The sequence below is a fragment of the Gorilla gorilla genome, chromosome 1 (genome assembly GCF_029281585.2).
Source record: "Gorilla gorilla gorilla isolate KB3781 chromosome 1, NHGRI_mGorGor1-v2.1_pri, whole genome shotgun sequence".
In the NCBI taxonomy this organism is placed as follows: Eukaryota; Metazoa; Chordata; class Mammalia; order Primates; family Hominidae; genus Gorilla; species Gorilla gorilla.
Genome location: NC_073224.2, coordinates 29,317,125 through 29,335,069, shown reverse-complemented (window position 1 = coordinate 29,335,069; position 17,945 = coordinate 29,317,125). Strand labels below are relative to the sequence as shown.

At 36.0% G+C, this 17,945-nt stretch overlaps 1 protein-coding gene across 1 annotated transcript in view; it reads left to right on the top strand.

The window, feature by feature from the left end:
• The window catches only part of USH2A (usherin), an 843,890-nt gene that overhangs the window by 702,970 nt on the left and 122,975 nt on the right, over positions 1-17,945 (top strand). The window contains exons 58-59 of the mRNA XM_031015607.3: positions 2,986-3,169; positions 4,073-4,230. Coding sequence (XP_030871467.3) covers positions 2,986-3,169; positions 4,073-4,230 — 342 coding nt within the window. The remainder of the gene's footprint in view (positions 1-2,985; positions 3,170-4,072; positions 4,231-17,945) is intronic.

Below are 17,945 nucleotides of genomic sequence, written 5' to 3'. Positions count from 1 at the left end.
CTCCTAGGTTACTTCCCTCCCTACTATTCATTTCTTTCACTTGAACTGCCTCAGTTTTGCTCCCTTATTATACAGAATAGGTTTTTCTGGTTTCACCTGAGACTTAGGCTGGAGTTACATGGTGAAGGGGACAAATTCTCCACCTCGGACTCATTAATATATCTCACCAAAGATTGTCTTACTCTAGCAAAGATTTCTTGCAGCTGCCAACATAACGATGTCCCCATATCACCATCCAAGTAAAAATGCAGCACTTTCTAGTTATATATACATTTGAACTCCATATTATCAATCAAACCAATGGACATGGAGTTATTACCAACTTGAAAAGAGCTTTTGCCAGTCGGTATAAATAATAAACTCAACTTTTACCTAAAGGTTGAAACAAACCCAAAATTATGTTTCATTTTATTTTATTAGCTCCTCCACATCCACAGGCTTTATTGACTGGTTCAAATCAGAAACCAAGCAATAGCCATTCTAGTACCTTGGTGATTTTTAATACATCGTTCAAGGTGAAAAAGATATAATTGCAGGAAGCATATTATTGATTAAAATTTTATACTTTATCTTTTGAATCAACAAATTAATATCACATTTAAATCAAAACTCTGATTGGTTGAATCATCTAGCAGCTGTTGGAAGAGAAACCCACATATAAATGTGTACTATGATTTGTGAATTTTTCCAAATATCTAGAACAGAGCAGACTCTCAGAACAAAATGAACTACTTTCTTCTCAGGAATATATTGCTCCTTAGAAAGTTGGGATGTTTGAGACATTTTTGAAATCTATCGTGTTTCTTTCAGGATGCTGCTAAATAAATTGCATTTTGTTCTTCTGAAAATTTTTCTTCTAAAAGTGTCAAAATCTTATCCTGTACAGAGTAACTTACACAGGAGATACAATCAAGCAAAAGCTATTGATTACAGGGAACCTAATATTGAAATGAGTTTTTTTAATCTCCAGAAGAGATTTACAGTGTCTAATCAGAGTATAACTAGATGACAACATAAAGTGGTAGGACTGAACTTTCTCACTGCTGGCTTCTCCATCAATAGATTTGTACATCTGTAAGAGTACTTGAATGTTTGACATTGAATTACAGTTGTTTGTGTGTATATTTTATTTTTTAGATAGAAGTATAAACTCCTTGAAAGTGAGCCACGTCTTAGTCATCTTTGCATTCCCTAGAACTGCCTGCAGTGCTTAGCATAACATTTTGCAGGAGATATATTTACAATAAATCTACTCATTAAACATGTATTAGGCATTGTGTTATCCGTAGAGATACATTGACAAACAAGACAGAGAAGATCCCTGCTACCATGGAACTAACTTTGCATCAAAGTAAGAGAAAGGAGAGGACTGCACCATCATATAATGTAAAAATAATAGTATGTCAAAGACAGAATTTGATTATGATGTCTTGAGTGTTAAGAAGGAAATAGAAAAGGCCATGCGATACAGAGAAACTAGGTTGGGACTCCATTAGATGGGGTTCAAGTTAGAGTTAAGAGAGTGCTAAAATGAGGCCTTATCAATAAGGTGATAGTTACACAAGTAACTGAACTATGAGAACATATGAGAACATTCGACATATAAGAACAATTCCACATATGAGAACAAAATGCAAAAATGCCATGCTGTAAGGGAACAAAGGTGTTCCAGGCCAAAGGAACGGAAGTTCAAAAGCCCAGGTGCAGGAAATAACTTGAAGCATTCTAGGGATAGAAAGGAATCTGGTATGGCCACAGCTCTGTGAATGGTGGAAAGAATGCTGCCACTTAGGCCAGAGCCAATAAAATGTGGGACCATATGGGTCACAAAAAGAAATTGGGATTATATTATATGAATAAATTCAAAAGGGTTATATGGTTCATAAAGATGACACTGGCTTACATATTCACTTTATACACTTTTATAAAGATTCCAATGGAATATGGAAGGCCAAGATTTCGACATGGAGGCAAGTTTAGAAGCTATGACAGGAGTTTATGAGAGAGAGAAATGTGGCTTGGACCAGGAGAAGTGAAAGTAAAGATACAGGGAAGTATACATTATAGAATCTTCTGGGCTTGATGTTAGATTACATTTGGGCGTATGAAAGGTGAAAGTCTCAGTGATCATTATTTTTGTGTGTTTTGTCCAAGAAAATGGATAGATGGACAAGATTGGGAGGTACATAGATTGTAGACAGGAAAAACAAGAGTTCTGTTTTGCATGTCTTTAGTTTTTGATATATCATCAGTCATCCAAATGGAGGTGTCAAGCAAACAGTTGGATTCTTGAGTCTGACACTCAGAGTTTCGATCTAGAGATATGCCTTTGGGGGTCTTCAGCATACGCATATTTAAAACCCATACTGAATGAAGATCACCTGGGAAGCCGGTGTTGGAAGAGAAGAGAAGAGAGAAAAAGAAGAAGAGAAAGGAAGAGAGAAAAGCAGAGGGGAGAGAGAGAACAGAGCATACTGCTCTGAGGCATTACATCCTTTCAAGGTCCAGGAGGGGAAGAGATCCCAGTAAATGAGGCCAGAGGCATAGCCAGAGAGGAAAAGAGAAGAAAGCATCACACTGATGTGCAAGAAGAAGGGAAAGTGCACTCATTTGTTGAATTGTATAATTCAGGTACATACTCGATTATGCTTACTTTCACATATTCCAGGTAAATCGTATTAAAAAGTTTGAAATCCCCAGATGGTCTCTCAGGCCTTGATTTAAAATACTCTCAGAGTGACAACCAAGGCAGAGAAATTATCCACTGCTAGTTGTCTGACATTCACTTTCCAAAGGCAATTCAAAAATAAAATAATCAAAGTAATAAAAATATATTTACACCAATTATGTATTTTTGTTCCATACAGTTAGATATTTTTTTAAATCAACAGAAAAAATATCACAGTTCATGGGGGGATGGTGTGACTTTTGATATACTGTTTATTTTATCCTAACAATAAAACCTCATTGCGTTATTCTTGCCAGGAGTTTGGGTGACACCTCGACACATTATCATCAATTCTACAACAGTGGAATTATATTGGAGTCTGCCAGAAAAGCCCAATGGCCTCATTTCTCAATATCAATTGAGTCGTAATGGAAACTTGCTTTTCCTGGGTGGCAGTGAGGAGCAGAATTTCACTGATAAAAACCTGGAGCCCAATAGCAGGTAAACTAAAAGAAAACTTTACCAATCATACAGCAGGATTTGTACATTTCTCTGGGTTGATAAGAAATGCATGTCCCACTGAAAGTTGTTAAATTGTTTAATTAACTTCCTCATTCATTGGCCATTCAATAACTGATGAAAGTGCTAAATCATTCAGTCTTTAGACTTCACGAAATTTCTTAAAAATATAAATAATTCGTCTTCTGTTTGACATAAAAGCATGAGAATTTTTAAATATACAAAATACATGAAGTATTAAACTTTAAAAATTACCAAATTATCTTCAAAAACACGCATCCTTGAACTAGCAATAAAAGAGATGTAAAGAGTTTTGTTTTCCGTCAACTCTCTTTTCTTCTTGTACAGTGTTTCTCTACTTGCTACACCACATATAGATGTGAATAGTTTTAGAGGAAAAAGTTCCACATATTTGCATTTCATTCCCATTCATTTCTCAGCAGAGACAAAAACATATCTTAAATCAACAGATGTCTTACTGTAGAAAGTAGAGATCAATATCATTTTATTGTAAGGAATAGCAGATCAATTTAAAAACATCTTTCTCTAAACATATTTCCCTGAACTCCAACCCATTTAAAAATGGGGAAGATTAATTTGAATCCTCCACAATCCACCAGCACACTCCAGGACTTTCCTGAAATCTTCAAGAAAAGCTATGAATTACTAGCAGGTTAAAAATAAATTTAAGAGCAGCTGAAATTACAATGGCTTGGAGACAATGTTGCCTGTGCAAGAAAAACTACCAAGTCAAGTTTCTGGAAAGGGGACAAGAGTTTGCAATTTGTCACAAATTTAGGACTAAGCAATTGATACAAAAACTAGTAATCATTGTTCAAGTCTCTTGTGCATGGCCTTATCACAATTCTTTCTTTTTAAATATAGATACACTTACAAGTTAGAAGTCAAAACTGGAGGTGGCAGCAGTACTAGTGATGATTACATTGTTCAAACACCTATGTCAACACCAGAAGAAATCTATCCTCCATATAATATCACAGTAATTGGGCCTTATTCTGTATTTGTAGCTTGGATACCACCAGGTAAAAAAAAAAAAGAAGTGTGTGTGTGTGTGTGTGTGTGTGTGTGTGTGTGTGTGTAAACATTTTAAAGGAATTAATTAGAGATAAGAATAGAACTGTTAATTTAGTAAATCAGAAAGACATAGTCGGTCTCCTGGATAAATATGAACAGAAAAATCTAAACCACACTTCTAAGTGTATAGACGCATGAGTACATACATACATACATAGAGATATAGGTATCTAGATGTCGATGTAGATATGTAAGTATATACGGCTTTCTATGAAAGCAACACTTTCAAGTACAAGAGACTAAAAATCTTTTTACTCATCTATTTTTTTTTTTTTTGAGACGGAGTTTCACTCTTGTTGCCCAGGCTGGGGTGCAATGGCGCAATCTCAGCTCACCACAACCTCCGACTCCTGGGTTCAAACAAATCTCCTGCCTCAGGCTCCTGAGTAGCTGGGATTACAAGCATATGCCACCATGCCCGGCTAATTTTGTATTGTTTTTAGTAGAGACAGTGTTTCTCCATGTTGGTCAGGCTGGTCTCGAACTCCAGACCTCAGGTGATTCACCCGCCTCAGCCTCCCAAAGTGCTGAGATTACAGGCATGAGCCACCGCGCCTGGCCTACTCTTCTATATATCCAATGCAAGTCATATAGGTCAGAATTACCTTGAACATTCATTTCCATGGGACTCCTTAGATTGGATCATTGACATTATACCCTTCCTTTTATATTAAATCAGTGAATGGGGAGTTTGGAAAGACAGTTGTTCACTTCACCCATGTACCTTGGGTTGTGACCACTTATGGTAGCTGCGTTTTTCCTCTGTAAGCTGAATAGCCTTCATTGAGCCATTTAGTCATTATTGGGTTGCCTTGTGACTTAGTGCAATATTATATTTTGAGGTAAGCACCATCCTCAGGTAAAATCCTGACTGCATTAATACTGTGGAGTAAAGAGTAGAGTGAGAAAGGACATATGGAGGACTTTTCTTTCCAAGCAAAATTGAAAACTGGTTAAGATGTTAAATACACTTCAAAATTATGTGACTTTATTTTTAATATCTAGTCTTAAGATGAAATTGTGACACGCCCTTTTTGTCCCCGTCAGAATAAGTTTAGCCACAGTTCAAAGTGGCACCAAATAGTTAACAGCCATTTGAGCCATCGGTAGATCCATTCCATAACATAATTAGCAGAAGCCTATTTTTATTGAATTGAACAGTCAAAACAGGTACTATTGTATAGCTATAAAGATAGCGTAAAGACCTAATACATAAAACTTAAGTTTCTTATAGACCAACACCTTCTGCTATAATCTAAGATCAAAGAGAAAAGGTTATTTTCCCCCAAAATTCAAAAGAAAGTTTACAAAGAGCTTTATAAGCAAAGAAAAATATAAGTTGCTCTAAGATATTAAATGTACATGATTTCACCCACTTTTGTTTTAAAATAAATGTGCAACATATTAAACAAAATATAAAGGAATAATTAATAGTGGCAGAATGCATCACAAACTGCTATAATCTTTATGTTGTAAGAGCATAGATATTCTTGAACTCTGTTCTTAATTTCAATAGAGGAAAAGACATATCTTCTGCTGTGGGAAATATATAAATTTACAGCCCCCTTTACAGAATTTATTTCTACTTTTGTTAATTTTATTTATTTATTTATTTGTTTATTTTGAGACCAGGTCTCTCTCTCTGTCACCCAGGCTGGAGTGCAGTGGTGCAATCTCAGCTCACAGCAACCTCCGCCTCCCAGGTTCAAGTGATTCTCCTGCCTCAGCCTCCAAAGTAGCTGGGACTACAGGCACACACCACCATGCCTGGCTAATTTTTGTATTTTTAGTAGAAATGGGGTTTCACCATGCTGGCCAGGCTCGTCTCGAACTCCTGACTTCATGATCCTCCCACCTTGGCCTCCCAAAGTGCTGGGATTACGGGCATGAGCCACTGCATCTGGCCACGATTTTTTAGTGTATTTCTCCTTGGCATTTTTATTGTGCTGTTGTGTTTTTGCACCACAAAATAAAATGAAGCTGGATAGAGCCAATCTAATATCATATTTAGCCTATTGACAAGAAAGTTTTAGATTCAGACCAGGGTCTTCTACAATCCAAATTCTCCAAGAGCAATACGGGACATTTCAGGGTGATGAGCAAGGTTGATGATTTCTTTGCCATATGACTGGGAAGTCCCATGGTTTATCAAAATATCTGTTATTTTAACATTATTAAACATATCAGTTGCCACTGCTAATCTGAAGACTTCATGCTCAGTACGAATTTGAAAATATCTTTATTTTATGACTATGCAAGTAAGAGAAATGAAAAAGCCAGGATTCATATCCCAATACTGCCACCTATTAGCTGAACTTAAACGGTCTCTAGACCTCAATTTTCTCCATCTGTGAAGTGGAGATAATGATGATACCTACATGTAGGCAGGTAGGGTTGCTGTAAAGATTAAATGAAGTAATTTATATGATAAATATATTATCTAGTTCTGTATAATATTCTATAGATACCAATGGTGATTGTTTGAAGAATTATTTTTTGTCTTTAATTGCTCATTTTTAAAACATATTTGTTCCAATATTTGCTGGGTCTCAAAGCCCCAATTTTCAAAATAATAAAACCACCTACTGAGGATTGGATTAGTAAATTTTCAAGACCTCTTTCAAATTTCCCAGCATGTGTCATTTTTTTCTTTGAATTCAATATCACACTTAAATGTTTAATGTATCATGTTTCCATTTAGAAATGTATCATTGTGGAATAAAAGACAACTTTCACTTGTTTAATATGACCTTAACTCTCACATACCTCAGGCTTTGTATAAATTGTTCATTCTGGTCCAGCCTAGGGGATATTGTAGGATGCTTACACACTAACTCTGACCATTTAACCAATGGTTAATAAATCTATAATATTCAGACCTGTCAATCTTATAGTTTAAGATGCACAGAATCCATTTCAGAAACCATATAATATAAGGAAAGATTAAAATCTTCAATTAAATCTTTTTCCTGGTGTCTAGAAGGATTTCAAACTCAGTAAACAGTGAGATGATTTTGACTTGTGTATAATCTACAGTTGATTTTATTGGAAAGTGCCTCATGCTGTGTTTTGATTTGGATAATAAAAACATTTTTCTATTCCTGAATAGTCACAAATATATATATTTTAAACAGAAAGAAAATAAATTTGTAAGTGGAGATTGTTTATTTGCTCACAATATAAAGAGTTTTCTAGGTATTCATCATACTCCCTGCCATTACAAAATGATTACATCATAGACAGAGCTGAATAATGGGCAAAACAGTCCATGCCTGCAGTTCCCAAACCTGAATGAGCATTAGAATCACCTAGGAAGCTTGTGTAAAGACAGATTCTCAACCCCAAATTTACTGAATAAGAATCTCCTGGGATGGAGTCAAGGAATCTAGAGCTTTTTAAAAACTCCACATATGACTTTGATGTGCTACCAAGTACTTTTTGAAATAGTAGCCCAGAGGACCAAGGAGCAGATCTAGGTATTGTTGAAACCAAATGATTCTGGGAGAACAATGTTTGACTGGGTGTGTAGTGGCGTGCCAAGACTAGAAGAGTTAATTGTGGAAAATGGCAAGCCGCTGAAGGGAAAACAGCCACGTGACAGCAATGATCTCTGCAGCATGAAGAAACTAGTAACTAGAAAGCTTTACCTACCCATCCAAAAATCTAAAAGGAATAGATGTGATTTACCAAAAACATGGATCACACTCACCAAGTGAGACTGGTGAATTACATTAACTGTTTTCTCTGAAAACATGAATCCGCCAGTTTCTCTTGAATGTCTAAAGCAAGCTTGTCCAACCTAAAGCCCAGGATGGCTTTGAATGCCACCCAACATAAATTCGAAAACTTTCTTGGGATTTTTGCAATTATTTGTTTTAGCTCATCAGCTATTGTTAGTGTTAGTGTGTTTTATATGTGGCCCAAGACAATTAATCTTCTTTCATTGTGGCCCAGGGAAGCCAAAAGATTGGACACTTATGGTCTAAAGCCAAAATACTGGCTAAATTGTATTTGTTTTTTTAAATATGCATTTTGTTTTGTGGTCAGTGTGAACAGAGTAACCTTAGACAGGTAAGCTGCTGGGAAAAAAAAATGTCTATGTGGTTACTTGGCAACTGAAAAATTACCTGAGCAACTAACTGGATTTTCAGTTTTCAAACTATTGTTCTAATGCTATAAATAAACTAAGTCTTAGTATGTGTTTATAAGTCCTACTAGTGAAAGGGTAAGGTATAGGGAATAGTGACAAACCCAGGGGAAGAGTACCCATGATACTGATAACAAATGTCGTGTACGTACATTCATATTACTTGGTGTATTTGCCATTTGTTAAGTTCCTACTATATGCCAAACACTGATAAGCTCTTTCTCTGCCTTACCTCAGTTAATTTTTATGCAAACCCTAGAAGACAGGTAATAATATCATTATCCCCATCTTAAGATAAGAAATTCGAATCTCAAAAAAGTAATATAATATGCTCAAGGTCACACTGCAGAGCCAGGATTCAAATTCAGGTCTACTGTCTGCTACTGCCTTTTAAGACCAGTTCCTTTCTGTCTTTGGCTTAACCTTTAAATCCAAATTGACTTTTCATTTATTGACCAAAGTCTCTCAGATTTACGATGGATCAACTATGATGATTGAAATAGTAGCCCAGAGGGCCAAGAAACAGAGCTGGGTGTTGGTGAAAACCAAATGATTCTGGGAGAATAATATATTTTTTTAATTTTTTTTCTTTTATTATACTTTCAGTTTTAGGGTACATGTGCACAACATGCAGGTTTGTTACATATGTATACATGTGCCATGTTGGTGTGCTGCACCCATTAACTCGTCACCTAACATTAGGTATATCTCCTAATGCTATCCCTCCCCTCTCCCGCAACCCCACAACAGGCCCCGGTGTGTGATGTTCCCCTTCCTGTGTCCATGTGTTCTCATTGCTCAATTCCCACCTATGAGTGAGAATATGCGGTGTTTGGTTCTTTGTCCTTGAGATAGTTTGCCGAGAATGATGGTTTCCACCTTCATCTACGTCCCCACAAAGGGCATGAACTCATCATTTTTTATGGCTGCATAGTATTCCATGGTGTATATGTGCCACATTTTCTTAATCCAGTCTATCATTGTTGGACATTTGGGTTGGTTCCAAGTCTTTGCTATTGGAATAGTGCCGCAATAAACATACGTGTGCATGTGTCTTTATAGCAGCATGATTTATAATCCTTTGGGTATATACCCAGTAATGGGATGGCTGGGTCAAATGGTATTACTAGTTCAAGATCCCTGAGGAATCGCCACACTGACTTCCATAATGGTTGAACTAGTTTACAGTCCCACCAATAGTGTAAAAGTGTTCCTATTTCTCCACATCCTCTCCAGCACCTGTTGTTTCCTGACTTTTTAATGATTGCCATTCTAACTGGTGTGAGATGGTATCTCATTGTGGTTTTGATTTGCATTTCTCTGATGGCCAGTGATGATGAGCATTTTTTCATGTGTCTTTTGTCTGCATAAATGTCTTCTTTTGAGAAGTGTCTGTTCATATCCTTTGCCCACTTTTTGATGGGGCTATTTGTTTTTCTCTTGTAAATTTGTTGGAGTTCATTGTAGATTCTGGATATTAGCCCTTTGTCAGATGAGTAGAATGCAAAAATTTTCTCCCATTCTGTAGTTGCCTGTTCACTCTGATGGTAGTTTCTTTTGCTGTGCAGAAGCTCTTTAGTTTAATTAGATCCCATTTGTCAATTTTACCTAGGCAATACCATTCAGGACATAGGTATGGGCAAGGACTTCATGTCTAAAACACCAAAAGCAATGGGAGAATAATATTTTACTGGGAGCATCAAAACCAGAAGAATTATTTGTGGAAAGTGGTGAGCCCCTGAAGGGAAAATATCCACATTGCAACAATGACTTTTTGCAGCGTGAAGGAAGTAGTAACCAGAAAGCTTTACCTACACATTCTAGAAGGAATAGACGTGACTTAAAACCAGATTCCAGGTGCAGGAAGATTTTAGTTAGGTGGGAGGGGAGGAGAGTCACTTCTCAAATTGCTGTAAAGACATCATCCAAATTCTATTGTAAAGCCTTGGTAAATATTCCCCTATCTCCCATGTAAACCCTCATCCACTTTACCTTATTCTTTCTTGATAAATGTCAGTAGTAACATTACCAAAACACTCTAAGCTCTAGAAAATCAAGATCTCTAGCCTTTTGTGTATCATTTGAACCTCTAAATCAGGTGACATACAAACAGCATATCCTTATAAAAATTTTGCTGAATTAATGGAGGAACATAATGGTGAGTGAGCCTCCACAATTTATTATGCAGTCAAATGTAAATTGTGGATATTCTGCCATTTAAAATTACTCAAACATTTGATTTTCTCTTAAAGTCATCCTTCCTCTACATTAACTTAATCTTAAACAGAGGCACACACACACAGAGAGAGGCAGAGACAGAGAGAGAGAGAGACATTTCTTCTTTAATGACAAACAGAGCACCTACACATATTTTCCAAAGACTGCATCTTGTCTTATGGATGTGCAATTTTTTCACCTTTCAGAAAAGGAGGTATTGTTTTCTATCATGGAATGGGCTTCACTATTTAGTTGTCCTCTGGCCTTGGGCAAGCTGCACAATGTTTCTCAAATTCAGGTTTCTCATCTGTACAAGGGGAAATTAAATGCCTACCTTATATCGTTATATGAAGTAAATGAGATGGCATGGTAAAACTCCATTATTGTTTGAACCTTTAGGTAATGTAAACCACCTTAGATCATTCCTAAGCATTCCCTCTCACCTTTTACCAGCTCTCAACATTGGGTCAGGACTTTTGTATTCATATTAAAGAGAACATTTATATTAAAGAGAGCAAAGGATATATGTTACCTTAATAGGTGAAAAACTATGGAAAATTAAATAGCAAATCCTTCATGGAACATAAGTGGTTTACTCAGAATAACAATGGAGATATATATCCCTGCTGTTTAAGAATCTAAACATTCAAAATTATTTAAACTCTGAAGGTAATAATGAGTCTTTCAAATTTATCGAGATGATGACTATATTTTGAACTGTTCTAGCCCTTAATCATGTTCTAATTAACAATGCCATTGCATTAAACACATACTTTTTCTCACTAAGGATGGTGAGTCATTTAGGTTTAACGCACAATATAGAAATACTGGTGCTTTTCCTTTAACATTAATATCTTACTCCATTAAAGAAGGAATTAGCAAGAATTCTACTGAGAAATAATTTTTATTAATATTGCTCTAGAAATACAAATTTTTTTATCATTTTGATTAAAGGTTAGCTGGCCATAATATGGTCTATTTATGGACATTAGACATCTTGGCATTCAGTTAACTCATCAGCTGCAGTGTATTATTTCAGATACTATGCATTTAAAGTCAAAATTTACATTAATCTTTCTAAAGGATTCACATTACATTAATTGGGATGATTCAACATTGACAGTTGTTTCACTTTTCTTAACTTATAAATGCAATAACCAAATGACAAGGAGTGGTGAGTTTCAGAAGAAAATGTAAAACTCACTTCAATGGTTTGCGTTTTATTTTGGATATTTTAAAATGTATCTTTCATTATTGAGTTTTAATATATGCTAGGCATTTTGCTAAGAGATTAACATATATCTCATTTAGTGTTCATAATAACTTAATGTAGTATGTCCTATTGTTTTGCTCATTTTACTAATGAAAAAGGTCAATTTAGAAACTCCAAGCTATTTTCTCTAGGTTATTTTTCAAGCAGGTGTCAGAGCGGGGCTGACCCTCGTGGGTGTGAGTCCAAGTCTGACTCAAAACTACTATTCTATATTTTCTCATTATTTTTCCACCTAAACGTGCGGAAAGCAAATGATTTTTCATGAGTTCTACTGTAATCCCATTTAAAAGCTAAAAAACTGATTTTTGCTTTATATATAGGAAGTATGAATGAGGACAATGTAATTCAGGATCAGTCCACCCAGTAACCCAATAGAATAATTTTATTTGTGGCTCAAAACTTCATGAGATGTAATTCATTTGCCTTTGGGTATATTGAATCCTCTAGTCATTTAACTAACGTGGAAATTATTTCTGAGCCCCACTCAGGGGCAAAACATGATGCTGGACACCCTAAAATTTACAAAGAGGAATGAGACACTGTCCCTCTTGTCAGGAACCCTACCATCTAGTAAGGTAGAAAAGACATAAATGATAACTATTATACAACCAATGTTAAATTTCCATACAATTGGTATGAATGAGTTCAAGAGGGTCCCGTTTTACTTCTGTTCCCCCAAAAAGGCCTAATCAAGATGCCCCTACCTATACAGTGGAGAATTTAGCTCGATTTGTTAAAAACACCATGTTAAGTGCAACCAAGTGTTTTGAAACAAATGCGTCTATCAAACCGAATTAATAGTTTTTCCTCTTAGAATTTTTCCTGTTCCAGCTCCTAAAAAAAGACTTAAAAAGGATTATTGATTGACTTGTCCCGTTGTAAAGTATGCACCTGCTGTGAAATGAAGCCATGGAGAAAAAAAAGTTGAATAATTTAACTTTTTTATTTGTAAAGATAATCAGGGTTTTTCTGATTACATCTTAACTTCATAAATGTTAAATAACCTATCAGCATCTAGTTGTTGTAAATTATGAAAAGGAGCATTGCAAGGAATATTAACCAACGAAATCCTTGTTCTTTAGTGAACAAGAAAATGTGTTATGGCAGCTTGTCATTGTGCGACTGGTAACTTTGACACCAAATAACAAAACTGCCATTTGCACTTAGGGTAAATTGGTTCACTTGAGCTTCCACTGCTCCTCTTGCTCTGACATAAATTTATGAACTCAGGAACTAACCAAGTCGTGTGGCTTCCCAGCTGACTTTAACAAATATGCCCATTTCATTTCATTTAGTCATCAGAATACCAGGGGGCTCAGTCATTTCAGACTCATTGCAGATGGTATAGGGTTTGTAGGAACACCAGAGACTTTCATGTCACAGTCCTGTAAATTATGACAGTGGAGGGGGCCCTCTTTCCTAAATGCATGTCAGTGTTTGACGTGTTCACAGCTTAGAGGAGCATTTTCTGTTTCAGCACCTCATAGGTATATGTAAAGGACATTTATTTCCGATTAATGAAGAGGTGAAAAATACATTTTCTATGCTCATGGTTTGGCTAGCCATGTTTAAATCTGGATTAAGATTATGTTTATATTTGACATGCGGTAGAAGCACAGTTTTGTTCCCTCATCCTCTGGGAGTCCTGTCCTTTTTATAACAAAAGTTACTTCTTGAAGGATGCAAGGCCTGGAAGCAGAACAGTAGGTACAGACTGAAGACATAAAGTAAAACAACCCCAGATGAATTGGAGGGAACGCCACTCCAAATTACTGCTAAGAATGAATAATACAGTATTTTCATAGGAATGCAATTTGATCATATCCAAGTACACATAAAAAATAAAACTAGATAACAAAATAGCGTTACAAAGACATTAACTTGAATGAATGTAACATTTCTTTGTAGTTGGAATAGCAACTTTGTATGAAAGATGGATTCAAAAGTGTTTGAGGGCACATGAAAACAGTGCCATAGTTGTTTTTTGTTCTTTATTTCATTTTGTTCCATTTTGTTTTGTAGAGATGTCAGCCATTTATTAAGTACTTTCTGTGTTATGGGACTATATTAAAAGGCTTATAGATATTTTCTAATTTAATCCTCACAACTCTCTATGAGGTAGCTATTAGTATCATCATTTTACACATGAAGAGACAGCATTCATAGAGGTTAGTTAATTTGCCAGTGGTCGCTTGGGAGATAAGGGCAGAAGAAGGATTTGATCTCTCTGACAGCACTCTGTGGTTTGTCTAGTTCAACAAGAATGATGGCATATTTTTTATGAATGTGTGTTTGTCAAACTTTTCTGCAAGAACTGTCCTAGGAAAAAAGAAGACAGGATGAATATGCAATCCCAGGAGGTCTGAAAACAGAGCCTGGAGCAATCATCATTAGCTTGCAGTTTCTTTAAGGTCTTGCTTTTTATCTTAAAAATTCATGTAAATTTGCCATTGTATTCCGGTGTTTGTCTTCATCCAAAAAATAATATGTTATACAACTTATCATTTGGGAAAACATTTTCTACTAATGTCATTGGCTAAAGAGTGATAATGCTGTTATATTTCATGATATTAGGAAGATCTAAAGAAAACTAAGCCCGATAACAGGTTCAAGGTCCCGGCAATTCTTCCCCTGTTCATTTTGTCATAAATATGTGGGTTCACCGCGAGGCAGAGGTTGCAGTGAACCAAGATCATGCCACTGCACTCCAGCCTGGTGACAAAGCAAGACTTCGTCTCAAAAAAAAAAAAAAAAAAAACCTGTGGCTTCAAACAACAGCCTTTTATTCCTCACTGCTTTACTGTTATGGCAGGGTAACAATAGGGAGAAATGCCCAAAATGTGATATGGAATGCTTTGTCATTCCAGGATACTCTGGATGGAAATTTCTATCAGCATATCTTCCTGCTGAAGGTCAAATTGCAAACTGAGAGGGTCCCCGATTCCTTCTTCAATCTCTCTTACCACCTCAAGCAACACCCTCCAAAAAATACTTTTTGCGGAGAGGAAGAAGAAACCTGATTACATTACTTTTTATTTTACCTCTGGCACAGTACTTAAATTTTTCTCATCCATTAATGAACTGAGTCTCAAATGGTCTCTATAATCAATTCTCCTTATCCAACTCTCAAATTTCATTTTAATTATTGCAGTCTTGTTGAGAGCAGTAAAAACTGCCAGTTTTGTCGTGGAGTGGTGAATTAGGCCTCGAAGAATAGCCTTTAAATAGGCCTATTATGTGTATTCACCATACCAGTAAAGAGAAAAATAAAGTTATTTTTTAGGCATTTAATTTTTGTTATGACATCTTTTCCTGTTTCTTTATGGAGAAAAATAGTATAGAACTCTTTATGACGTGAAACAAAGTGGAAGTGTCATGGGTCAGGCCAACTTTTCATCCCATGTCTAGGGTAGAAAATCCGCATTGAGTTCACTTTAAAGCAATAGCGAGAGACTAACATTACATTGTCCTTTGGTTACAGTATGAACAGTTATACTTGTTCAGCACAGTGGCACATCAGCATAAACATTTTCTTGTGTCCTACAGTTGGTTCATTTTGTGGTGACTACAGAGTCTTCAACTCTACAATTGGCTAGCAAAGATTCTAATCACTCACCATACATACAATTCTCTAATCTTGAACTTTTAGAAAGAAAAGTTCACACCCAATTTTTGTGAACAAAGAAACGGGGATTCTGCTGGTTCCCCTTCCTCAAACAGGGAAATCCTGTGTTTCCCAAATTTTCCACATCAAAGTGATACTCCAAAAAGAGGCACAGTAAGTCCTTAATGTCATGGTAGGTTCTTGGAAACTGCAATTTTGAGTCAAAAGATATATAAGGAAACCAATTTTACCTTAGGCTAGTTGATATAAGCAAGATTTAAGTTGCAAGGAATATTTCTGGTCACAAAAACATCACCAAACTAAATATCATCAAAGAAAGACCAAAACACTTCTAATATTAAACTGAAATAAATATGAGCTATACATACATTTAAGAAAGATTAATAGAAACAAGTAAGATCATTTTTAACCTAAGTTTTGGCAAGTCAGCGAGTGACAACAGCCACAGGGATAAATGTTTTTGAGCAGAAATTAGAAGAAATTCCTCTTACCACCATGCACTAGTAAAAACAATCGCAAGTAGGGCAAGCTCACAGAAGGCTTTTGTACAGCATTATTTATTATCATGCATCTATATGATAGTAACACACTTAATGAATCTTTACTTTACAATTATTCATTCATTCATTCATTTTCTGACACACCTTTTCCAGTTCAGGGTTGGGGTGGCCAGGGCCTAACCAGGCAGCTCAAGACCATTCCGTTACAGGGCACACACACACACCCACACTTGCTCAGACTAGGACCATTCAGACACACCAATTAATTTAATGGAAACATCTTTAGGATATGGGAAAAATCCAGAGTACCCATAAAGAAACCACGCAGACATGGGGAGAATGTGTAAATTTCACATAGACAGTGGCTCCAGCTGGGAATTAATTTTTTTCCTCATAAATATTAATGAAACAATGTTGAATGAAACAACATTATTCGAGGACCTACGGTACTACGTTTGTTCCTGTCTTTGAATGTACTTTGACATGAGCCCACAAACCTCCAAAGCAGGTGTATTTCAGGTTGGGATACTTGGTCTGCAGAACTTTAAATTTCTACCTATAATATGCTTGTTCCATCAGTAATGATTTTTACTTATCCATCATTTGTTTCCTTGCTTCTGAATAGTCTCCAAGAATGGCTCTGCCTTACTGCACAAATTTTCTCAAACCTATCTTGTCATTTTTCCCCAAGTTGTCCTACTCTAAGACTCCATTATCAAGGAAAAGCATAAGTATAGTGATATAAGTGTTGGTATCAGATGGGCCTAAGTTCAAGTCCTTGCTTCTCCAATTAATCAGTGTGCAATCTGGAACAAGTTATTTAACTTCTCTGAGTTTTAGTTTTCTCATCTTAAAAAATAGTAATATTTACCATGCAGTATTGTCTTGAGGGTTCATTCATTCATTCAATCAACTAACATTTATTGAGCTGCTACTTTGTGCTAAAGTCTAGGCAGTGGAACCACATTGGAGAAAACAAAGTCCTAATTTATACAGTTGACATTCTAGTAGTATTAAATGAAATAATGCATGTTGCCTGGCATAACACAGGGATGCAATGAAATGACTCTTGTTTGTACTACTTCTGCGAACATTGTAAAGACTTTCAAACTGGTTTCCCTATGTCTTGTCTCTCATGTTTTTAAGCCACTATTCATTTCCCAACAGTGTTATCATTCTAAAATATAGGTAGACTCTCATTTTCTTGTTTATACCTGCAAAGTCTCCTTGTTGCTGATTATATATGAAGCCCAAATTTCTCAAAGAAATAATTGATAAAATTTAGTAGTCACTTGAGTTTTGGAGTGAAGAAGGAAGGATCCACTCTAAAAGTCTTACTCTAAGATTTCCATCCTAGGAAAATGGGAAGATGGTATTATGACTTACTGAAAGAGGAAACCTAGGAAAAAGAACAGGTTTGGGAGTGGAAAATACAGGTAGTTCTGTTTTAGAATTGTTAAGATTGTGGCCTCTGAGGAATATCCATGTAGAAATACCTAGCAGGCTGTTGAAAATACAAAGCTGTAATACAGGAAAGATAGAAAGCTAGAGATAAGAGTTTAGGAATCAATGATAGAATGTTAGTAGTTTAACCTACTAGAATAAATGTACCAGATAGTTTAGCCATGATGCTCTAAATTTAAAATAAACATTCTCAGTCTAAGCTGCCAAATTTAATGCAATCTAGCACCTTTCCTGAGGAAGCAATTGATCAGTACTTCTGAAGATGATCAATATCTCCTTCAGACACCTCTTTTTCATCTATCCTACACAAAATCCTGAGCATCTTTGGTTTGTACCAGCTCTTCCACTCTGTAAATACAGAGGCCACATCTATAAAAAGCAAAACCACATTTCATTCTTTAGACCTCATCTCTCTTAGGTCATTGAGTCCTGTGCTT